Source organism: Caenorhabditis briggsae, assembly GCF_000004555.2.
Source record: "Caenorhabditis briggsae complete genome, chrIII, whole genome shotgun sequence".
Taxonomy (NCBI): Eukaryota; Metazoa; Nematoda; class Chromadorea; order Rhabditida; family Rhabditidae; genus Caenorhabditis; species Caenorhabditis briggsae.
Window position 1 is genome coordinate 8,093,544 of NC_013490.2, and position 24,949 is coordinate 8,118,492.

Consider the following 24,949-nt stretch of genomic DNA (forward strand, 5'->3'; position numbering starts at 1 on the left):
GATCTTGATTTGAAAAATTATTCATTTTCGTTTTCTATTTTTTTTCCAAATTTTTGAAAAAAAAACCTCCAAAAACCCGAAATTTTCCAAAAAGTGAATATTGTCGCCAAAAAAGTTGTTTTCCGTTTTCTGTGTGAAAATGTTTGAGAATATTTTTTCTAGGGTTATTTGCTACATTTTACAAAAAAGTTTGACACTTTAGCTCTTTTTGAAGAAAGTTACAGTCAAAAAACCTGTTGAGTCGACAGTGTCGACGCATTCTTTTTAACCAGTACTGTATATCCGAAAGAACGGACGGTTTGGTCCACGGCAACCTACCCACGGCCCGATCTGCAGCGGACCGTGGTTCTATTTTTGAAATGCTTTGAACCAACTTCCATTAGAATCGAAAACATTCATTTTCCCCTAAAACCTCTGATTTCCAGACCCAAACATCTGGAACACTTCCATCAATGTCCCTCCCAATTCAGTCTGTTGTATCTGCCCTTCGTCATTATCAGAGCACTTGTGTCAATATTATTTTCGATGAAAAATATGCAGAGTCAGTTTAAAAATTTCAGAAAAAAAACAAATGATTGGATAACAATTTTCAGAACAGTCTCCGAGTTCCAAAAAGTCGCCTTGTCCGAGGGAATGTGTGTTGAGGTGGCAATCCATGTCAAGAATTCGAGTAGTACTGTAGCTGAGATGGTTGTGAGAAGGTAGCTTACTATAAATTAGAATGGCTTTTTAAGATTCTCGAAAATCTGAAATTTCTAGAACCTGTTTCTGAAATCCCTTTTTCGAAGATTTTTTTTTGATGTCTTAATATAAAATTTCAGGCTGCTGCTCTCGGAAGCCCGGATTGTTGTGGCATTATTATCAGAAGACACGTGGATTCAGATGACGAAGGCGTTACGATCAGAAATGGTAGTTTTATTTGAGTTGGGATATTTTTGAAAAAGCACATCTTTAGGTAATCGCTGGCCGTTTCGTTTTCATTTCAATGCAAGATCAACGATGGACAACTTCGAGAAGATTTATTGAAAGTTGGCCAACATTTGAGCAACATTTGATATCGGTAATTTCATGAAATCTAGTCTGAAAACTACCTGCTCCAGATTGCTCCAAAAAATCCTATCAACCACGACGAAGAAATCAAGAAACTGACTGAGAACATACCAAACTTGTCTTTACCAAATCTCTGGCTCAAACAATTTTGGTCTTCTGCTTTCAAATGCCACGTGGATAACGAAGATATGGGTGGTTCAAATAGTTTTTCTAGGTTCGTACAATTTCTGAATTCGTGAAACATGATCACTTACAGAGAATGTGCCACTACCCAGAAGTTGAATATTTCTCAAGTGGCTCCAGATGTCGATGTGGCGTCTATTTCTCTGGCAGCCCATTCTATTGGACTCGCATTCCGTTCATTTGTAGATCGAGTCTGTCCAGGAGCTCTTGTGATTTCTTTATCTGACTGTGTTAATGATCCATTCAGTGGATTCCATCAATCAATTCTTGACTTAGATTTCGTTCATCATCTCAGTGACATCCGTATGTTTCTCCTAGATCTTTAAATCTCGAAACTTTAATTTTTCAGCTGTTTCCTTCAACTACAGCACGGGATTCCGTGATATTTCCCTTCGGATCAATCGAGTTCAATTTGTAGAAGATCGTCTTCAATTCTCAGAAATCGGAGTTTTCGATCCAATTCAAAATATCTACAAAGACAGTAGCGACACAGCAACACCTTCAGCACGTGGCAGTTTTCTTCTTATGTCTTCTACTTGTCCGAAATCCACCTGTTCCAAGGAATTGGCAAAGAGCACCATCAAGCAGCAATTACCCTCAATTTTCAAAGCGTTGACAGATGTAGAAATCATGATTTTCACCATATTTTCAGTGCTCTCTGCTCTGACTTGTCTCATGTGTATGTATCTGAGAGTGATATCTGTCAGTGAATACCGTAATCTAACGGCTATAACTTTCCTCGGATTGGCATTCCTTTCTCTCAGTGCACCCGCTTTTATTATTCCTCCAAATGGTATTTCGTGCTCTTTACGAAAACTTCTATTCCCTATTGCTATCAGTATTACGATTGCACCGGTATTTGTGAAAACTGTACTAATCTGGAAATCGATCGGATCATCGAGTAGTTCAGTTCTTATCGCTTGTTGTATTGTTATAATTCAAACAGGTAAGATGAATTACAGAATGTTCGACTCTGGTCGGTTTTTTTTGGTCTTTAGAACTTTTTTATACTTTAAACATTCTAGAAATATCAGAATTCAAAAAAAAAACGAAAATCCGGTAATTTCGGAAATTCAAAAATTGCATTGAATTCAATTCAGATTTTCCAAAGTGACAATATTAGAAATTCAGAAAAAAAAACAATTATTCTCTTTAGTTTTTTGGAGATTTCCAAATTTCTGAATATTCTAAAAATTGTTTCGAATAATCTGAATTTAATAAAGTTTTTGTATTCACGAAATTATTTGATTTTTGGATTTTTTTGTATTTAAGGACCAAAGTAACCGACTAGAGACTATAAGCCGAATTTTTTTTGGAACTTTTTATTTCAGTAATCTCCACGGAATGGTTAATCCTCTCATCTCAATCTGCAACAGAATTTGTTTCATCCCTTCACGGAACAATGTGGAGATGCTCTCCTGGTGATTCCTCTGAAGAGCTTCTGATGCTATCTTGTTGCCTCATTGCTCTCTTATCTCTCCTCTCCTTCATTTTCTCAGTTGCTTCATTGAAACACTCTCAGAGTCTTCAGCACCTCATGATCTCAGTAAGAATTTCTTAATTTATTCTTAACTAATCTGGAATTCAGGTCCTCGCGATCTTCTTCGAAACAGGACTTTATGTTTCTCTTCCCTTGATTCCTTACAAGACGAGAGATTTTGTAATGGCTACGAGTGAGTTTTCGTCCTACCTGAATATTCTAGAAGATCGTTGAATCTTCAGCTATTCTGATCTTCGCTTTCGTCTCTCTTCTTTTGTCACATACTGGAAAAACATCTGCAAAAGAAGAGTCAGAATGCGGTGGAACACTCCAGAAGACGAATGACAATTGGCTCCAGCACGTAGTTCAATCTCCGAAGGACCAGATGGCGTTGGTTCAGAACTATCATACAGCTTCCACGCATCCACAGTCAACAATGCATTATGAAAAGAGATCAGAAGGAACATTGAGAAGAAATACTTCTCTTTATGGAACTGAGGCATACGGTAGGTTGTATTTTACACTTTCACTAATTCCCCACAGCTGAATTTTCAGAGTTATGTCACTCATTAGAAAAATTTAAAAAAATCCTTTTCTAGAAAAACGATCATATTTCAGAGCTACCGACACCTTGAAGAGACGAATCTCTATTTCCAGTACAAAACGACGACACACTCAACTGAAAATCTTTCAATTAAAAAACAGACACATTCCATTATATTTATTGTACACACACTCAAATCATCATGCCAAATAAAGAGTTTCATTAGAAAAAATCAAGTATTCAAAGAAACGAATAGGCGACACCGGCAAATGCAGAAACACTGGAAATCGTGATGATGGCGTAGCGGATCGCTCGATTTTTCCAGCTCATTTCACGCTTGATCTGAAAATCGAAGTTGAAATTTGGATCTGATTTCCTATGCACACCTTGACGGCACACTTGACGTAGACATCAGATGCTTCTTCGAGTTTTTCTGAAATTTAGATTTTTTATAAACTTTCTTCATTCAAATAAAACGAACGGGCTCTTTCAACCAAGTCATCAAGTTTTCCCTGTCTCTCCATGATTTTTTGCACGTTTTCCTTCATGATTGATTTAACCTAGAATTTAAAAAATGTTAATTTTTCTAGAATCTTTTCAAAACCGAACCGTGTTCAATTCACTTCTTGTTCTCATAATCTTCTGCTCGTCCCACCCGATACGGCTCACTGGTGGTAGCGGATCCATTCACTTATTACAGTCTGTTTATTCAGAAAATAATATTTATTTAGTTTTGAATTGAACTTCTTGTTGCTGGATAGTAAATTACATTTTTTGATAAAGTTCACGTTTCAATAAAATGTGGAAAACAAAACAACTTCACTTGAAAAATCCGGAAACGACCTACATAAAACCAACCTGTATTAAGGTCCATCTAATAGAAGGGTCCTCCGAGAGAAGCTTGGAAAATGACAAGGGCCCTTCGAAATTCGTTTAATTGAAATGGTTCTCAGTGAAAAATATTCCGAAATTCCACAATTTCTGAATGAAAATTTACCAGTTTGTTGTCTTTATTTCAGAAAATTGCGTTTTTCCAAAACGGTCTCTTTCCTGTCAGTAATAATTCATTTTCATGGATTAGTTGCTGACTGATGACGTCTTCCGTTTCCCCTTGAATCCCTCTTCTCCTTTCCAAAACAAAACCTTTTCTTTATTTTTGCCTATAATCAATTTTCAACTGTTACTCTCGATTTGTTTGTTACGTCGGCACGGTGCTTGTGGTAACTGTGTGGCGGGAACTGTGCTCTTTACTGCATTTTTGAGTGGCTTTTCGAGTGAAAAAGAAGAAAGAAAAGGGATTGTTGAATCTTCATCTATCTATCTCTAACTCTGCCCGCCAACTCACAAAATACTAAATTTATACAAACTGCCATTGATTGTCTTTTTGATACTTCAAATATCATCTTTTATCTTTTGAATTTTTTTTGTCTAGGTTTTGTAACGGTTCTATGATGTGGCTTGGAAAAAGTTTTTTGGAATGATTTTTTGATTTATCCGTTATTATTGTCAGGCATGTCCGGAATGATCTTTTTTCAATAAACGGAATCCGGAATAAAATAATTTTCTTGGAATCTGGAAAAATAAAAATTTCACGGAATCCCGAATGGAGTTTTTTTTTCTTGAAAAGAGCAATTCGGCATCCGGACGAAAAAAGTACGGAATACGGTAAACCGAGTACGGTATCCGAAAGCCGGACATCTGCAGTGCGCAGAAAAATTCTAAAAACCACATGTAGCTTTTTACTTTTGCACCATGAATAGCGGAAGTTTTGAAAAAAATCGGACCAGAGATTTCTTGCATATTGCTGAAAATCAGGAATGGAAAAATCACTATAATTTTAATCTTCTGTGTGCCACAATCCAAATTTTTGATGAATTGGTTCATAGTTCAACACTTCCTCCAAAAAATAAGGGTCCAGAAATGTCGGAAAAATCCATGTATACAGTACAACTTATATTTTTTTTTTGGTGGACAAGAAGATTGTATAGAGTATTGAAGAATTGGCAGTTGTTGACCTATATTTCTTATATAAAGCATTTCCAGACTATGCTCTAAAGTAGGCTGGCCAAAACGGCGTTTTCTGGCGCCACACGCCGCTTTTAATTTTTGCAGTTCTCAAAGCGGCGTGAATCGCCAGCAAAATTTTTCACAGGCATTAAACGCCAGGTTTTTAAAATATGAATTTTTCAATAGAAAATACTTCATAGAGAAAAGATTGAAAAAGAAAAAAAAACGACAGATGATCCGAAACAGTGAAATGGAATGAAATTGATATTTTTAGTCCTTCGAAATATTTGATTACTTCTGGAATTCTGTTTGAAATTTTGAAAATCTGGTGTCCGAAGCTTTTGAAAAATGCTTTCCGAAATTTCAGAATTTCCGAATTTTAAAGTCTTTGTGTGATTTTGAAAGTTTATGGATTTCATGAAACTGTACACTTTCCTGAAAGTTTTCGAACTTCGAATTTTCAGGATTCAAGAATTTTTGAATTTCCTGGAAATTTCAGTGTTTTCATCGTTTTTCAAAAACTATTTTTGGAGCTTCTGTACTGTCATGCTTTACATTATTGAACGATCAAAAATGTTTTGATTCCTAAATTTTTGAAATTTAAAATGTCAAGATCACTAAACTTCGTAGTTTTTTGAAACCTTTCTGAAGTCCCGAAAATCAAAGTTTACAACTTTAAATTCTAAAAAGCTAAACAACTACTTTTGAACTAAACCTCGATCCAGACATAATGGTGAATCAAAAGGTATTGGTGAATCAAAAGGTAAATTCTATTCTCAAAAAGAAAGCGGCGTTTGACGCCGGTTTAAATTTTAAACAGGCATATATTGCCTGCTTAGAAATTTCGCTGGCTTTTAATGTAAATCACGTGAAATTGAAAGGCCCATAGCTTTGGCACTGGCGGCCAGCAACAACCCTACTTCAAAGTAATTTTCCACAGGGTTTTTTTCAGTGAGGTATAATGTTACGCTTTATTGAGAAAATGACGTGGCGATGTTTTAGGCCTTTGAAAATTCAAATTTCTCGAAATATTTAGTAGATTTCCCACCGCAAAATTAATTTTTCACGGGCCTAAAACTTTGCCACGTCACCTCTCATTAAAGTGCATTTGCATGCCTAGCTGGAAAAAACACTGTTATTTTCGCTCTGGCGCTAATATTAACAATTCAAGTAGTCTTCTCTTGCGAAGATGAGAGACAGATGCAACCATCTACAGAGTTTAAACATAGCTTCTCAACTGAAACTTTTTCTTGAAAGTGTAAAACTGTTTTATGACTTAATTGACTATGAGTTCTTTCAAAAACTGGAACCCCTGTCTCGTTAGTTTGACAGCAATCACCTTGGTTCCTATTCGGGCGTCGTCGGCAACTTCTAGTTAATCAGATTTCGAATGTGACTGAAGAGGACCAAACTTTGACAGACTTATGACAAGGTACCTAGTAGTATTTCAACTTTCTATTATACTTTCTACCAAAACCTGACAATAGCCCTCTGTACAGCCGTTTTTAGGCAAGTTCCTACCAGAACATGGCGAGTTTTCCTCTTAAAAGCCGAACCCCTCAAAAGAAAATTTCAATACCCGAGGATTAGTTTAGAACAAATGTTCCTCAAGATTATTCCCGTTTCCTTATTTTATACTGACTCAAACGAAAATCTAGGCTCAGAAAATTTGGAATTCGCAGTAACTCAATCTGCAGTCAATTCGATTTGACAGATTTTCTGCGTTTTCTGAAATGATACATCTCCAGAACGCAACCAAAAGCTAGACTTTATTATTTTTGGAAATTCGATACCGTAATTTAATCTGCCTCTAATCCTTTAATAATTGGAACCACTTGTCACTCAATTACTTCCATTTACCAGCACATTTTGCCTCTTGCTCCTCGAAGTACACCTGTTCGTTTCATCTCTCAGTCTCCACATCCAGATTCTATCCCTCTTTTTCTCCCTAATCCATCCCAGATATCCGTAATCTCTGCTTCTCCCCACGTTCAACACTATTCACCATTCTTCCCAGTGTACAAGCTCATTACTTCTTTGCTCCGGCGGCCCTCCACAGCTTCTCCCCTTCTTCTTCTATTTTTCTCCTTCTTCTCTTCGTCCCATCGATTTCGGCGCCAAGCTCCAGAGAAAAAGAGAGTGAGAAGTGAAAAGAGAGGATCCAGAGAAAGGCTTTTCTCTTCTTTTTCTCGTAACGAATCCCTCCGTTTTGCAGGACTCTTTCGTTTTCTCTCTCCCCAGACTCTTTTGTTTTAGAAGTCCATGACTACACCGTGTGTATATTCTGACGTTTCCCTTATTTTTTTCATTTCCCCTTTACCATCTGGTTTTGTTTTTTCTCTCCAACAGAAACCCTTTTCCTTATTTTTTCAAAAAACCATTTATCACATTGTTCATTCAACTCAGATGTTCTTAAACTATCAAAATTTCAAACTTTCAGACCTTCTTCTGAGCAAAAAAATCATTAGAATAGTGGAGAGTCTGGACCCAAAACAACGCTACGATGGATGTTTGAATCGGACGATAAGAGAGAAATAGGAAGAGAATGCGAGCAGTCCATCTACTCCTCGTGCTCGCAATTTATATCACAAGAACTAGAAGTTTTAATAAAGAAAGGTAAGTAAAGATTTAGAATAATCCAAAAAATCCAAACCCACCTTTTTTCAGTATAAAAGAATGTGCACAAGTGTTAAGTGAGCATATGAAAGAGACGTTCTCAAAAATATCACACGAGACGATACTCAAACAAAATTATGAAAAACTTGTGGAAGAAGAGCAGTTTGATCCGAGAGCTGAACTGAAACGGAGTAAACATCGGATTGAAGATTATCTGAAAGTGCGATCACAGTTTGCATATGTGAGTTTATAATTTTCTGAAGATAAAAATAATTTCAATATTTTCAGAAAGCTAAAATCTCTCTGGAAGCAAGATCAGTGAAAAATGATACGAGTGTTAATGATCCACAATCAAAATCATTCATTCGGTTTATGTCTGCTAAGCAAGGTAAGTTCTCCTTTTTTGAAGCTGGAAATATTAGGAAACGATGGAACAAATATTAGGAAACGATGGAACAACAATATACGAATCGAATCATTTGGGGAAGAAGCTGAAAGTGAACGAGACAAAAAGTTTCAATTTGACCCAGAATGCAAACTTCTACACGTTGCCGACATCTTCTGTGTCTTCTGCGGTGCATATTCCAACTCCGCTATACGACAGGAGTGAGAATTTTATTAACTTTGATTATTTTTTGTAATTATTGAAAATATTTTCAGACGAAGAGCTTCTTCGAAAAATCGACTGGTCCGACATTGACGCCGTTTACCGAACGAATCGAGAGGAAACGAAAGATCTTGCATTTCAATTGTTTTGTTCTGAAGCCGGATACATGAGATATTATCCAGCTGCATCGTGGTTTTGGGATAATCAAGATGAGCATTTGGATCTTTTTGATTGTCGAAACACGGAATGGTACATCAATTCAGCTACTAATTCGAAAAATGTTTTGATTATGTTGGATATGTCTGGTATGTTGTTTTTGAACAGCAATTGTAAAATTGAAGAATTCAGGATCGATGCTCGGTCAGAGATATGAAGTGGCAAAACAGACAACGGAAGCAATTTTGGAGACATTGTCCCATAACGATTATTTCAATATTATGACGGTGAGATTTTAAATCTTTTCAAAATTTTAAAAAACTTGTAAAACATGTAATAAAAATGTCCCTAACTTTTGACTTTAAGCCAATTTATCTCGGTTCCTATGAAAGATATCAAGAAGTTGTCAATTGACAAAATATTTATTTATCAAGTTAAACATTGTATTAGTTGACAAAATGGTGATATCTTTCACAGGAACCGAGAAATGTAGGCTCAAAGTTGACGGGATTGGAACAATGGTATCCAAGAAAGAAAAATCAAATCAGATTTTTCCTTACAAAAAGAGAAAAAATATATAACTTAAAATTTACTATTAACATTACAGATACTTTAAAACCTGTAATAGAAGGGCACCCACAGTGTCAAGTTGGAGCTAATTTATCTTCAGTCCTATGCAAAATATAGAAAAGTGGTTACTTAACAAAATACTTTTGAAGTTATGATAAAGATTTTGTTAGTTGACCACTTTGTGATATCTCTTACAAAAAATAAGATATATGGGCCAACGTTGGTTTCTATTACAGAAAACATGGTATTACAGATATGAGTTACTTCATTATGCTCGCACTTTCTTTGAATCATCATGTCCGAATCCTCAAAAATTTTTCCCGTCTGATTCCTCTCCCGTTGATAATTTTCCCTTTTAGTTTTCGAAAAACACATTCCTTCTCGATGGCTGTAATGGTACAAATGGTCTGCTCCAAGCAACAATGCGTAACAAAAAAGCTCTTCGCCGGAAAATGGATACGTATCAAAGTGAAGGAAAAGCCGAATACGAGAAGGCGCTTCCGTTGGCATTCAGTGTTCTTCTTGACGTGAGTCATACATGTCATTTTGCCATCAATTTAGATGACATTAGAAAAAAGAGAGAAAACAGGAAACATTCCAAAGACCTCCTCCAAATTGGCTTTTAATGTGCTTCATGTGCTGCCTTGAGCCGCTTTCTCGGGCGGTCCTTGCTTACTAATTTGATGCTTTAATTGTCTTACCAGTCCAGTTGGCTTTTGTTTTTATTTGTTGGAAGGGAAACGAAAAGGAAGAGGGAATTATTCTTCTTTGGAGGAGGATGGTATCGAAAGTATGTAGACGATACTCTTTAGAACTTCAGTTGTCCCAAAATATCAAAGTACTAGATTTGTTATGTTCAAGAGCTCAGAGATCATAAGAATACAAAAAAATCATCTAGATCTGTATCCTAAAATCATTTATGTGCTTACTGTAACCTGTGTTGCTTTAAAATTCAATATAACAAAACCTGTCCGCGTCTGGATAACTTTATTGGGTGAGTTCAAGCTTTCTGTGTCAGAACTAGGCATAAGTATTCAATGTCGATATCATTTGCTTTGCACGGCTTTTTGACTCCCGCTTTGTTCAGTTAAAAGGATCCTACGCCCTGTACACGAAAGAAGAGATGTCAATGATGTCAGGAAATGCGACGAACGATTATCAATTCCATCTGGAACTTCCCGAGCACGTTCTCGCCGCTACAAGACAGTATATTGATTCAGTAAGCTTAAGCATGAATCTTTTGTTGCGTCTACACATAGCTGCATGTCCCTCTTGATGTTTCGACTTGTCCTTTTCCTGTGAAGTTCTTGCTCTCCGCTTTCAGATCTTTTCAGCATGATTTCTATCCTCTACAGATTCAAACTGAACTGATTCCAAATCAGCAAATCTTTGATTTCAGATCAATAACGGTGGAGGTGATAACAATCGAGGAGCCTGTGAAAATGTAATCATGTTGATTACTGATGGTGCTCCAAACGCCTATAAGAAGATATTTGATATGTATAACGCCGATAAGAAGGTATTTGTGATCTATAAAAAATGCAAGATAAAACCAAGAGATGGAGTTTAGGTCAGAGTGTTCACTTTCTTAGTTGGAGACGAGGCGATCGATTTCAATGAAGTGAGAGAAATGGCATGTAACAACAGAGGATACATGGTTCATGTAGCGAATATGGCTGATGTTGATGAGAAGATTCATCATTATATCAGAAGGATGTCAAGGGTGGTTGGAAGGCATTATAAGGAATCAGGACAATTGTCATGGTGGACTGGAGTATACAGAGAACGATTGGTTTGTTGATTTCTTGTTCTGGGATCTTTTTTCGGCAGGAAATGTTCTACCGTAATTTATGTCATTTCATAAGAAGGGGTGGCTCAAAATCACCCGGACTGATAAAAGTATATCTTTAGACATAAGTATCTTGAAAGCACGAAAGTTGGAAGAAATATAATTTTACGTTTGGTTCAAAGCCACTGAAATTTTCAAATCGATTGTCCAAAGATGAACAATGCGTCTTGAACGCCGTTTCAGTTTTCATGAGATGAAGCAACTTTGACAAGCGATGACTCAACTCAAAACTAATCAAATAATTTGAAACTTGACCATTTTTCTGATGAATTATTGGAATTTTAGCAGTCCAAAGTTGAGCACAACAGAACTCTTCACTCAAGTTTTATGCTAGCACAAAATTTAGTCCGGTTAATTATGTTAAATTCTGTACATGACTTCATTTCAGTATCTGCCACGTCCCGAAGTTTTTGCTGAACCAGTTCCAATCACCAATCAATCGTTTGCCGTGATGAACAAGATGGCATCTCGTCGAAAAATTCGACTCCAAAAATCAGAAGCCAGAAGTCGAATGTTCGTTACAACAGTTTCTTATCCAGTTATTGTCAATGAAACGTTTATGGGAGTGGCTGCAGTCAACATTCCCCTGACAGAAATAGCCCAAAAATCCCATCCAGCTAATGTAAGATTTCCTTTAAACTTTTCTATGAAAAGTTGACCTAAATTCTTTAGATTGGAGCAAAGAGTTATTTCTTCATGTTGGATCAAAATGGATTTGTGATGACTCATCCGCAACTTCGACCTATTGATCCTGTCACAAAATACCACAAACAAAATTACAATAACATGGATTTATTGGAATTGGAAGTTGGCCAAAATCAGAATGTTCGATCCAGTCAAAAATCTCAAGCCGTGTCTGATTTGGTTTGCGAATCGGGTGCAAACTATGCCGAATGTGTTGACGATTTGAGAAAGGCCGTTAGAAAAATGATAATTGATTGTGATAACAGTGATGTTCAACAATTGGATGTTCTCTATGCAACTGAATTGTTGGATCGAGTGTATCCACAAACGAATACCTACTACGCCGAGTGCATCAATCATGCGAACTTCGTTTTGGGATTGGCTGTGGCTAAAGGAGACGATTATAGGATAATTAAAAAACAGAAGAAATATGATTTCGGAAGAGTCAAAATGGATTGGATGGGAGATAAAAGATGGAAATTGCATCCTCATTGGTGAGTACTGTAGAAAGAATTCATTTCGATGAATCTTCCTTATATATAAAACGCTACACGCGCCTGTCTGTCCTGGTGTCAGGCTGTCCGCTTTCAAAAAGTTATGAGAAATAAATATAGATTTACGTGACCTTTTAAGATAAATGAAAAGCGGAGCGACGCACCAGTAAAAAACTAGGTTGAATCGCGCCGCAGGCGCACCAGCTTTCTGGTTTACCATAAACCCTAATAGAATCCCCTCCTTCTAAAGCGTCAAGTTTAAGCTCAATTATCTCGGTTCTTATTATCTCGGTTGTGCTCAATTATCTCGGTTGTGAAAGATATCAAAAAGTTGTCAACTGACCAAATATTTATCAAAACACCAAACATTTTTTCATTTGACACAATGTTGATATCTTTCACAGGGACAGAGATAAATTTGCTCAAATTTGAAAGTTACGGGTTTATTCTATTACAGTGTTTACGTTCTGTGAATCAAAGCACCGTACTCTAAAATTTTTGATTTCAGGCGATACTGTTTCTTGAACGACACAGACACTCACATGACTAAAGAAGAAGCATTTGAGATTTACGCTCAACAAATGTCCGATTCCGGAAAAGCTCCTCTTCTATGCGAATACAGAAGAAATTTGGTTGAGAAACTACTACTTGATATGGAAGCAACAAGTAATTTGATCGACAGTTGGGACACACAGTATTCATATATGAAGAAGTGAGTTTGATACAAATTAGGTTTTTTTAATTCTGTTTTTTCAGCAATCTGATACATCTTGCGTTCTTCTCCACACCATCCGGAATGATTCGATATTATAACTTGACTCTTCAAGATTATGATTATATTGATCCGTATTGGAGTATCTTTGAACATATTGGACATTTACTATCGTTTGAACATGCACAAGAATCATATAACCATTTCATTACGGATCTGAATCGCAAGTCTACAGATGATCGTTATTACCGCCGTGCTGTTCGAATGAAGGACACAATTATGTTTGATGTTTCGAATAATTCCAAAATTTGGTACAAATCAGAAACCCAGTTAACTGGATACGGACTCAACGAGAATCTGACAATGTTGGGACAAGCATTCAAGGCGATTTATCTCGATAAGGCAGTTTTGGGAGTATCTGGATATGAATTTGCATTTGATCATGTGGTTGACACAATGGCAGAACATGGATGTCCAGCATCTGACGACAGGAAATGGTGTCTTCTGTTGGATGAACATGCCTATGTATTCTTCAGTAATCAAAATGACATTTCATATGAAGATTATTTGGTTGGAAAAGGAAAACACATCAGTCAATACTTCGGAGGATTGAATCGAATTGCACAGAGAGCAATGGCTCTTCTGGTTGAGAATAAATTCTACACCAAATTTACATACACGGACAATCAGGCAGTTTGTAAAGCCGCAAAACAAGTCACACTGTCGGCTGGAAGATTAAGAGTGAGATTTTGAAAAAAGAGTTATGTGATTTGAAAACTAAATAATTCAGCCTTTCTATCATGTATTCCAATTCCTCATGCAAACATTCAATTTCATGGTGCGGTTAGCAAGTCAAGTGTCCGGAGGATATCTAATTTGGCTTCCGAATATACAATTCACGGAAGGTATTGAAAATAACTACCGCAACACCTGTAATAGAGGGGCCACCACATTCTCAAGTTTGAGCTAATTTATCTTGGCTCCTATGCAAGATATCAAAACTGTGCTAACTGACAAAAGACTTCTGATATCATGATAAACAATTTATCAGTTAGCAACTTTTTGATACCGTTTATTTTCCAGCCTACACTGCATCATTCCACGAAGGAACAGATGTCTATCCGTGTCCCAAACAATCATCGTTTTACTTTTCGAACAAAGACGGCAAGAATCGACCTACAAGCACGCATCTTGTCACTGGAAATCGTTCTGAGAGACCGTGCAAGATGAATGCAAAATGTTCTGTGTAATTTCGATTTCCCTCGGTTATCAATCATAAAAATTTGTGATTTTTCAGCAAAATAGAAGCTGCTTTCGTCGACGGAACGAATTTAGTAATGGTGTGGATCACACAAGATAAAGCCAGTGAGAACTGTTACGACGAATCGGAATGTTCAATGGATATTCCGAGTGCGCAGGTTCCATTCGGATTCGAAGAAGTCAAAAACGATGAGTCGTGCGAGAATCTTGAAAAGCGAAAATCGAAAGCGAACGATGTTTGTTATTCGATAGACGATGATGATTCAGAGGTAAGTGTTACTGCTCATAATTCATATTTTTGAGGAATATCTGGTATAAAAAAGGATAAGTGGAAGAGAAACGTCGGGAGATCCCACAAAAGAAAACTATCGTAACCTAGAAATGAGTTTCCGGATTTGTTTTCTCGATTTTCGTGCATTTTAAGTCAATTTTTTTAATGTCAAAATTTTTTTTTTCGACTTGTATGGTAAAAATATCAGAAAGCTCGACGAAAAGCTGTGAGAAAGGGGAAAATAAATCTTAAAAAATGTACATATTTTAGTTTACAGTAGCTGTCGTTGTGAGACCTTCTTCTACAGTACCGATTTCCTGAACCAGAGTTATATAACTATTTCTTGAGATTATCCTCAACACAATGAAGTTTTTCCTTTCAATTTTCTTTTTTTTTCAGAACGAACGTCGTCCATGCTCACTGAGCCCATCATCCCTAGTGTCAATTGTCCCAATTCTAGTCGGTTTCCTCCATTTTTACATGTTCTAAGTGACCTTTCCCTCCAAAAGTGATTCCCAGAGTTTTAGTTTTTTTCTTGGATTTTTCTATGTCTTTGTTTTTATCTTGTCTTCAGTTTTTCTTATTCCAGTGTATCTCAGTTTTGCACAATTTTCAGTTAAAACGGGTTTTTTCTCCTCTGATGTATGTCAATAATAAGCTAATAAAGCTTTATCTATGCTCTTATTTCTTTATTTGGTTGGATATGAAACAGAACATTCTAGTTAACATTTTGAACAATTAGATGGAGATGATTCTGATATTTTGAAAGAGAAAAAAAATGTGGAAGAGAAAAAATGCACGAAAATGACATGAATCACAGTGGCAACAAGAAGAGAAGAAGTAGAAAACGCAATACTACATAAAGATTCGGGGCATTCCATCAAAGTTCATGAAACAGTCTGAGGGCTTCTCGAACGATCAAAACGACTTTGACGTTCTCCTGGATTTCTGTATGGAGTACGGCGTTGTCGTGGATTGTTGTATCGCCAAGTGTCGCTTCTCAGAGTCCCAGTTTGAAGATCTTTTTGATAGTTGGCTCTCTGAAATGTTTTGGGTCACGAAGGCCAACGATTATTATACCTCACCTTAATATCGTCATGCTCAAACCGACATCTATCTCCGTGCAAACATCCTTTTGGTTTCGTTATGTAGTGAATACACGGTCCACGACTCCGTCCATTATAGGAGAACTTCGGTGAAGGTCTATACGATGGCTGAAAACGAAAAATTGAGCAATTGGTGATACAAGTTACAATCTTTTGAATGATATGCTATTCGTTAACAGTGGGAGTTTGTAATAACGAAAAGACGGATTCCTCTTTGAAAAGCCATAGAAGATTTTGTTTATTCGTACATGGGATACTGAACGGAGTGGCAATGATCACGGTTCTGAATTTCAGAAGTTCCATACATCAAGACAGAACAGGTTCACTTTCAGGAGGAACCGTTTTCATATACTTGGAAATGAAATAGAACTGTAACCGCCTAAACAAATATGCTGACTCTGCTTCTCTTTCTTGTGTTTATACGTTTTCCTTGACTATTATAGCTTTTCACCCCAATGAATGCACAGTTTATTATCAATATAGAATAATTGTTCAGTACCATTGGATTGGTATTATCCAAAAATGGTTGTGGTTGTTGCTCCGCCGGGGCCAAGAAACCGCGTTGCTTCAGCTGATTCAACAGATCAAACACTGAACTCGATTGCGGTTTGGCAGGCTCGTTCACTTCTGCGACAAATTCTGGACCGGTCTCGAATACTTGTTCATAAGTATGTTGAGGTTCTGATACTTGAGGAATATCATCAAAATCATTTGTCAAAGGAATATTTGGGACCGGTTTTTGAGCGCGAAGGTTGGCATCAGCTATCAAATTTGGAGGTTCGAATATATCGGATGTTCTGAAAGATGAAATTGAAAGGAATTTCAATATTTTTAATCTCACCCAAACAATGGAGCTCTTGAAATATTATTATCATCCAGTCTTTTCTCCTCGATTTTTCTCATTTCTGATGGTCCTGTGTGCGGCTTTTTAGCGTTTTTAACTGGTAACAAACTCCATTTCACATGATTAACAACATTATCCGGATGGCATATCAGTTTTCCCGATGCGTGTGCATAAAGAGAATGATCGATTGTTGCTGAAAAATCAGTAAATAGGAAGTACTTAGCTGTTTTGAAACTCACCCTCACTGTCTCGGGACGGAAGATAACGATAATCAACAAGAGGTTTTCCTATGTCATCATAAAACCCAACTTTTCTGGGAGTATCTGGCTTTTTGCTTTCTCTTCGTAGAATCTGAAATTTTCAATAATTCATTGCAATTTATTTCGAGGCAACAAAAGAACCCCTGTACTGAACCACACATTGGGATTTTGTAAATTTGGGTTTTAGGAACATATTTTGAAAACAACGACATGTGTTATTCTTATTGTTTATTTTAAAGATACCAATATGAAACAACTTACACTTTTCGGTAACTCAGGAACTTTCCGTTTTCTAATTGTGTACATTTTCCTAAAAAAAAACGAGTGATTCGAATGAGAGGCGGCTACGAGCCAGCAGGGCGCAACGACGAAATAAAAATCAATACGATACGCGAGTCACACGCATTTCCACATTGACACAAAACGTAGGCAGCAACATATTGACACAAATTTTAAAAACATTTATTGACTGCATTCGAAGAAAATGTCTTGAATCTTAAAAACTAATAAATGAATGCATTACAAAAAAAACCTATTTATTTAATAAAACGAGTCAACAAAGTCCTTGTACTCAAGGTGCACATGCTCGGTGAACGTCTCCGTGTGCATCGCAATCTTTCTCATGAAAAACTCCGCCTCTTTTCGTGACATACTCTGTAAAATAAACTGGAGGATTTGGTTATTGTTCTACAATATGATTCATACATCCGAGATTTTTCTGGCATCCAGACTTTTCAGAGCATCTTCAATGGCAGAGTGATCGTCAAGAATGTTTGTAGTCTCGTTCTTCACCATCCAGCGCATATATTCAGTTTTAAGAATACGTCCACTACTGTAAACATGAATCATTGTTTAATTATAAAACTAGGAAAAAATTATCACTTTGTTGGATCCAAGAACTTCATGGTTTCGGAGGTAGCTGTTTCGATGGAGAAATCGTAGCCTTGAGACTTGATGCACAGCTCGAAATGCTCATAATCGAGCCATCCTTTTTTCTCCTGAAAATAACATATAAGTTCTGTAGTTTTGAAGAAGGTTACCCGATCGAAGTACTCAAAGGCTAGCTCAAATTCACGGATCTGCTTTTCCGTCACACCACTGCTGTTTCTTTCTGAAATTGATTGTTCCACCGAACGCAGCATGGAACTCATCAGCTCCAGACAATGACAGGCCTCGACCAAAACTCCGTGTGGTGTTGCAGAGGAAAACTTGTTGGAGAAAATATAACGAGATCCCATTAGGCTTCTCCATTTCTCAAGTTCTCGCACCATTCCACTCCCTTGGACTTTCTCAATCAAATCCATCAGTTTGTCCCGCTGATCGTCCAACTTCATGTTGTGAAGCTGATTAATCTCCTTCTTCACTTCCAAGATCACATTTCGACACATTTGTAGGCAACTCGCGGCATCTTCGCAAATTTTTTCGTTTTCCATGTGTCTGTTGATTTCTCCATCCACAACTCTGACGCGATCAGTAATGGTCTGATCAAGTCTTTCCATACGACTGGCAAGAGATTCATACGAATGCCAAGTGAAGGTACTGACATCCTCGTTCAACTCAGCTAGCTCGACCTCGAGTAGTTCGAGCTCACCGAGAAGCTCAGCTTTGTCGTTTCGGAGAAGTTCGAGAATTCGAATAAGAGTGTGACGACAATCTTCGGATGACTCCTTTGTTTGGAACCACACAACATCAGAAACTTCTTCCTCCGCCTGCTCCAGCCAGTTACCCAATTCACATGCTCTTTTTGAATAGTCATCCTATAAGTAATAGGAGGTTTCTTTTTAGGAAGAAATCAAAAAACCCACTTGAATGCTTTGAATTCGTCTTTTTCGTTGTCCGTCGTTGTCTATTTTCTCAGCTAGAAGTTCCAACTGCTTTTTCAACGAACTCAATCTATCTAACACAGTTGCCAGTTTTCGATCTGCTTCAACTGGATCTGGAAGCTGTCCTGAGATCTGTGTCAGTTTCTCAATGGTTTCATTTGTGTAAGTCTCGACGAAATTAGTGGTTGCATGATAAGCAGCAACTTCGAAATTGCTTGTTGGTTTCTGTTGACGAACGAGATTCGAAATCTTTTCTTCTTGATCACGAATGCAATGATTTGCTGTATCGCATTTCCAAGCAAACTTCGACGAGTCCATAGCTTCCTTGAGTTTACGATACTTCTCTTCCATCATATTCACCACTTCTAACCATTTGACTCGGAGTTTCTCAACAGCATTCTCAGCGGCTTTTGAACGAATAATTTCATCGTTTGTGAATGCTTCCGCGCTTTGCTTCAACGTGTCCATCTGATCACCAATAGTCTTCAATAAACCACATTTACGTTCAACTTCAGCCAGAACTGCGTCTTGTGATCCATTTTTCATAATACAAATTTGGTCAAGAACATGTTCTTTCTCTCGGATCTCATCAATTACCTGCAAACATTTTTGAACGCTTGTAATTACAGAAATCCGACTCACAATGAAATATTCAGCCCATTTTTCCAAGCGATTCGTGCGAATTTTGGCGATCTGGTTATTATTCTCTAACAATTCAGTCAATTGAGCTAATTTCTCGTCAATCTCATCAATTTTGGAATCCAGAGATGGACGACGAGGACCAGACATCAATTCAGTTGTACGGTCCACAATTTTTGACACCTTCTGCTTGCGTCGTTCAGATTCAAGAAGAAGACGCTGATGTTTGCGTCGGATAACTTCAAGAGAAGAAGAATCATGACCGACGTCCGTGGTAGAAACGATAACACTGATTTCTCTGAAAATCAGTAAGAATATTTTCAGAAGAATTGAAGTCTGACTCACTTATACCAGCATATCTCATCATCGATAGACTTCACAATGTCTTGCATGTTTTTCCACACTTCGAGATCTTCGTAATTTGCTTTGATTAGCAATTTGAGTTCGGAAATGCCGGCTTTCAACTTCTCTACAATCTCCTTAGTGTCTCCATCTTGACGTACGCGTCTCAGAAGATCATCTTTCTCTCCGGCTTGCTCGTTGAGTGATTTCAAACGTCGAGACGCTTTTTCTGCATCCACATTATTGTAAAGAGTGGTGAAATTCACAAATGAATGAACTTCTGTTTCAGAGTCCGTCAACCAGTTTCCTATATCATCCAGAAGATCGCGAAGTCGATTTTTCTGAACCTCTTGGGCCAGCGACTTCTGGTGAATCGTTGTCGTTTCTATCAGACTACTCCACATTTCTCGGATAATGTGAACTTTGTCATGTTCTATATGATCGTTGGTTAAGAAGTCTTCGTATACTGGGAGATATTCATTGATTTCCGACGCCAATTTTTCGTATTGTTTTTGACGTCTTTCTATATCACTTGGTTTGTTCTCTGTAGATTTTTCTCCTTCCAACAACTCAGTACGCTCTTCAATCCACTGCTGGATTTTTTCAAATTGCTCGTCGAGCAGCAACTGTGACATTGACTCATTCAGGTCTCTTTCCTTCCTTTTCAGTTCTTCTTCCAGATATCTCCACTCATCGTCCAACCGTTCGAATTTCTCCCCCAACTCGGTGCTTTTGAAGGTGCTAGGCTTATTGCTTTCTTTGAGTTTCTCGAGAAAATCGCGTAGCTCGTCCACCTCTCCGGCACGACTGATCATCATCTTTTCCACTTCGTTCATTTTTCGAATCACTGTTTTCGCATTACACGTTGCAGCATCCAGCTCCAATTTCTCCCTCTTATTAACTGCCCAGTTGAACAGTCGCTCGCAGTTTCGTTCCGCTACTAGAACATGAGAAAACTCGCTGAGCTCATCTTGTTTCGCATCAATCGTTTGTCGAGCCTTCACGAGATCGCTCTCGATATTCGACACTCTTTCCAACCATTCATTTCTTTGGTCTTGATTGGGAATAGTGTTCAAGACCGATGCCAAACCATTCTTGACGTCGTTCAACTGATCAACACGATGTGAAAGCTCCTCTCTGAAAAATAAGATCTGAAATGTTGCCACTTGATTCGAACTCACCTCCAAGTATCAATAGATTCCAATCCAACTTGCACACCCAACGCATCATGAATGTCTCCAATGACAACAATTACTTTCTCGTTGAAAGTGTCTACCCAATGTTCCATATCAAGCAATTCATTTTCCAAATCAGCAAAAAGCTTTCCTCTTTCCATTCGCTTCTTTCGGTTTTCAGCAGCTTTGCTAACATCAGTCCACTCTTTCTCTATACGTTCTTCAAGATCATACACTTGTGGAGCCAAATCAGCGTTTGCAGCTCGAACTTCTTTGGCTTTGTCAAGAGAAGCAACCACTCTGCGTCTCAAAGTCTCTAAATCCCCGTCGAGATTAGGCAGTTCTTGGAAAACTCCATTCTTCCTACTCAAACTTGGATACGAATCGATTCTCTCTTGCGTCTCTTGGATAGCATCGATCACATCTTCGGCCTCTGTTTTTAACTTTTTGAAAAGTGCAGAACGGCTGGCTTTTTGTTTGATTCTATCCACTTCAAACGAGAAAATGTCGAGCATGTCAAATGCATCGTCCACCTTTTGTGTCTGTAATTGTCCACCTCCCATAGCAGAACACTTGATATCAGTCAAATTGGATCTTCTTCTTTGAACATTCGCCATCACATCATCTATTTTCATTGGAAGCTCTTCAGAGTCTGCTGCTAAGCATCTGTTGAGCAAGTTTCCTTCTTCCTCAATCCATCTCTCCATATCACCGATTTCGCGGATGATATCTGCATCCTGAAGCAATGTTCGGAGATTTTCCAGCTTCTTATCCACCATTCTTTTCAAAGCGACATAATCCGACTCGATTTCGCCTTGCTTTCTAGTGAGAGCAGATTTCAGCTTGATGACTTGCTGAGATACCGAATCCTTCGTTTTGGGAGTGACAAGAGCGTCTTCTGAAAATACTGTATGATTATTGTTTCAGATACATGGTGTACAGACCAAGAAGTGCATGATTCTCAACGATTTTCGGTTTATAGCTTTCCACTTCATCGGCCAATGCTTCCAACTTCTTAACCATGACTTTATTGAACGTTTCGTCTTCTTTAGGCTCCATAGCATCAGCATACATCATCTTCTCACCCAACCACTCGGATGTAGTATTAGACTCTTCGTCGTATTCGTAAAGTTTGATCATTCTCTCTAAGATGCCTCCTCTTTCATCAAACATTGCTTTCATACGGCTCCAGTTGTTCTCAATTTCATCCAGAATTGGTTGATGTTCGACAGAAACACTGCCTGTTACTATCTGAAATCTGGAAAATACACAATAAATGAAAAATAAGTAGACCTCGTTTATGTGTTTTCGACGACTTTCGATCTCTTCAGAATCTTTCTCATAGCGGCGATTCATCTTTTGTGCTATGAGCAAGGAATCCCAAATTGGTTCAACGCTGAGCGATCTGATCTTTACTCGAATCCAGTCGTTTTGAGAATGAAGCTCTGACAATCTCTCGGAACTTTTGATACGGTTTTCAGTATCATCAATTTTCTGCAGTACTTGCTCGTTAAAGTTTTCAAGAGCATTCTGAATTCCATCAAGAAGGCACTTCTGTTCATAGTCATCAGTTTCAGTTAGTCCGGCTCGCTTTTTCTCGATAGAATCCTTGTATGCATTTGCGGTAGAAACAAGATGTTTGTTGTTAGCAAGATAACTATGAAGATTTTGATTGTGAGAAGAAAAATCGGTTTCATCGTCGTCTTTCTGGAAAAACAAGAACTATTTCATGGGCTTAATGCTTTTCTAACCCACCAAACTGTCTTCCATCCACTGATGAACTCTTTCTACAAACTTCTCCGTTTTTTTAGCTTCTCTTCTTGCATTACTCTGCTTAGTGAGTCTATCTTGCTCCACTTCAACTTGTTCTAATGTTTTCTTTGCACGAGTCAGTTCATCTTCCGCTTTTATTTTTTCATCGTCATTCAAGTTCAAAACTTGCATTTCGTTCATTAGTGAGTCAACTTGTTCTTTTAGTGGTTGAGTACTATCGCGCTTCTTTCTTCCTTCCTGCAAACTCTGCCAAATCGTCTCGATATGTTTCCTGATATCCCGACAATTCTCAATAATGTGAGCAGCATCGAGGAAATGTTTCAGTTGAGCCGTTCTCTCTTCGGGAGAACTTTCTAGAATACTCTTCATCGTAGACAGTTCTTCTAGCTGTTCGTTTGCGTTACTGCTTAAAAGTGGAAGCTGTTTTCTGTTTTGATCAATCTTGTATTCGATAGTTTCGATTTGTTCAATCACAGATGCACATCGAACGGCTACACCCGTAAGCATTCTGAGCTCTGTTTCTGCGTCTTCCACTTTTAGTACATTGATGTCTTCATTCTTTTGGAGGACAGAGACCAAATGAGAAGCTTTTTGGTGTGTTTGATAAATAAGAATCTCAAGACTGATAGTTTCCATGCGAATCTTCAAGAGTTCATTGCAAGCCTTCGACTCCTCTTTCGTTTGACTATACAGTGACTTGATTTTTTCAACTTCCTTCTCTATGTCTTCATCGGAACCATTTACGAGAAGTTTCTGAAACTCATTGTTAAGGAAACGAAAACATTCAATTAAACAACCTCTGCACTTGCTACGAACTGATCGACAACACTATCCCATGACTTGAAATCAAAGTTATTCGTCTCAATCCACATTGCTATTTCGTCGCAATCCACAGAATCTGACTGTTCCATTACTTGTAGATTTTCAACTTTTTCAGAACACCAGAAACGAATGTTTTCAGCTTCTTTGAGGAGAGTGTCCAACTCAGCAGCAAATTCCAAGTCGGATCTCCATTTCTGGATGTATTTTTGAAACGACTTGAACGTCTTTTCCACTTGCACAACTTGATTCAGAAGCTCGGGATGATTTTGGAAATTCTCATTACTGTTGGGATCAGTCGCTTGTTCTTTGAGATCTTTGATACGTTGCTCAGTACTTTTTATTTCGATATCGATAGTTTTGCGATATTTCATAGCTTCTTCAACGTTCAAATTGGAGTACTTGTCGTGAATTTCTCGTTCCTTGTCTCTCATCCAAATATTCAGATGCTCAGCATTGTCGACAAACTTTTGAAGGCGTTCGTTATCGTCAAGCTCGCGGTGGATGGCATCAACGTATTGTTGGAAATCGTACCAACTATCCCGTACACTTTCAAAGTTCTCAGTATCAATTGATGAAGGTTCCGGAAATTGCTGATAAGTGGCTGAAATCTCATTCCAGATGAATGCGTATTTTCGAATCTCATCAAATATCTGTTTGGAAGGATGTTCGATAGCTTTAGTCTTCGTCATCCAATCCAGAATCGATGAGCATTTTCGTCCGAAATCGATTGATTCCAGTTCTGTCTGAACTTGTAGCTGCTTCAATTTGAGAAGTTGCAATAGGTGCTCCCAGCGAGAGCGGACGTCCGAAATTGTTTTCTGTAATAGAGAACGGGGGAGATAAAAATTTTCGGTCACCGCAGATACATTTTGCAGTGTATTTACGATAGATATACTCACTTGAATATCTTCCGCAGCATAGTGACCATTCTCAAGAAGAGCGTCTGCTTCGCGTTCCAAGGATGGGACGGAATGCCGTTTCCCATCGACTTCGCCACGTAACCTCCCAAGAATCTTTTGGGCACGAGCCAGATGTTCGGGATCGTGCCGAAGATGGATGGATTCGGCGGTTTCAATCAACGAATCAACGATTTGTACGAAGTCACGAGAAGATCTGGAAATATGGATTGAAATTTTCTTCAACATTCGATAATCTACCGAAGAAAGAGCTGGAGCTTGCAGGATTGAAGTAGTAACTCTCGCTTATTAATAGCCTTATTCTCGAAATCGACGAACTTCTGAAGAACATGAACACGACGACCCTAAACTTGAAATTCAGATAGAATTTGAATTCTCTGTTCAAACGAACCGATATTTCACGAACGACTTCTTCGTTCGCAAATTCAGATCTCATATTTAGAGTTTATTAGATAGAAAAACGGTCTGTCTTCCCAGCTTTTGCTTAATTTGGGAGTGTCACACAAATTTTTTCAAAGACAGGCGCCATGTATGTCGTATGTTCTGATGCAAAGCCCGCAACGCTCTTCACGCAAAAACGCACAGATCGCAGCGAGACCTGGAAAATTCGGCATTTTGCAACAACATTGAAACAGAAGTATTTATGCAATAAAGTGGAAAACGAGTCTGCGCTGGGTTTTAGGATAGTATTGATTGCGAGAATTGATTTGAAAATCAACATAAACCTAAATACATTCTGCTTTCTGCGAGGGTTTCGGCTTTCCA

General features: G+C 38.0%; 6 protein-coding genes across 6 annotated transcripts in view; 3 read left to right on the forward strand and 3 right to left on the reverse strand.

Annotated features, from left to right (window-relative positions):
• The window catches only part of CBG16663, a gene marked incomplete at both ends in the record, with an annotated part of 2,591 nt that extends 1,320 nt beyond the window's left edge, over positions 1–1,271 (forward strand). The window contains 5 exons of the mRNA XM_002641911.1: positions 426–541; positions 594–701; positions 822–909; positions 956–1,060; positions 1,101–1,271. Coding sequence (XP_002641957.1) covers positions 426–541; positions 594–701; positions 822–909; positions 956–1,060; positions 1,101–1,271 — 588 coding nt within the window. The remainder of the gene's footprint in view (positions 1–425; positions 542–593; positions 702–821; positions 910–955; positions 1,061–1,100) is intronic.
• A 99-nt stretch (positions 1,272–1,370) lies between these two features.
• On the forward strand, positions 1,371–3,221 carry CBG16664 (the record flags this gene model as incomplete). Its single annotated transcript, XM_002641912.1, has 5 exons — positions 1,371–1,536; positions 1,583–1,912; positions 2,565–2,779; positions 2,822–2,906; positions 2,956–3,221. Coding segments are annotated over 5 exons (1,062 nt in total), but the record flags the coding sequence as incomplete, so codon positions are not given.
• Positions 3,222–3,497: 276 nt separating this feature from the next.
• Cbr-snb-7 lies at positions 3,498–3,944 on the reverse strand (the record flags this gene model as incomplete). The annotated part of the gene is made up of 4 exons (XM_002641913.1): positions 3,498–3,599; positions 3,644–3,690; positions 3,739–3,817; positions 3,867–3,944. The coding sequence occupies 4 exons, from the start codon at positions 3,942–3,944 to the stop codon at positions 3,498–3,500; spliced, it is 306 nt and encodes a 101-aa protein (XP_002641959.1).
• Positions 3,945–7,809: 3,865 nt separating this feature from the next.
• Cbr-unc-36 lies at positions 7,810–14,972 on the forward strand (the record flags this gene model as incomplete). The annotated part of the gene is made up of 18 exons (XM_045244075.1): positions 7,810–7,880; positions 7,932–8,121; positions 8,169–8,268; positions 8,325–8,486; positions 8,541–8,792; positions 8,836–8,930; positions 9,573–9,740; positions 10,301–10,432; positions 10,613–10,732; positions 10,784–11,005; positions 11,451–11,684; positions 11,735–12,240; positions 12,749–12,952; positions 12,997–13,693; positions 13,743–13,857; positions 14,036–14,198; positions 14,250–14,493; positions 14,883–14,972. 18 exons carry the CDS (start codon positions 7,810–7,812, stop codon positions 14,970–14,972), a joined length of 3,765 nt encoding a protein of 1,254 aa, XP_045096029.1.
• Positions 14,973–15,370: 398 nt separating this feature from the next.
• CBG16667 lies at positions 15,371–16,999 on the reverse strand (the record flags this gene model as incomplete). Its single annotated transcript, XM_002641915.1, has 6 exons — positions 15,371–15,523; positions 15,569–15,697; positions 16,089–16,386; positions 16,431–16,626; positions 16,673–16,784; positions 16,955–16,999. The coding sequence occupies 6 exons, from the start codon at positions 16,997–16,999 to the stop codon at positions 15,371–15,373; spliced, it is 933 nt and encodes a 310-aa protein (XP_002641961.1).
• Positions 17,000–17,233: 234 nt separating this feature from the next.
• On the reverse strand, positions 17,234–24,905 carry CBG16668 (the record flags this gene model as incomplete). The annotated part of the gene is made up of 12 exons (XM_045244076.1): positions 17,234–17,347; positions 17,399–17,525; positions 17,576–18,450; positions 18,499–19,113; positions 19,159–19,453; positions 19,501–20,634; positions 20,679–21,570; positions 21,617–22,379; positions 22,428–23,204; positions 23,243–24,380; positions 24,425–24,528; positions 24,735–24,905. 12 exons carry the CDS (start codon positions 24,903–24,905, stop codon positions 17,234–17,236), a joined length of 7,005 nt encoding a protein of 2,334 aa, XP_045100813.1.
• Between the last annotated feature and the right edge of the window lie 44 nt (positions 24,906–24,949).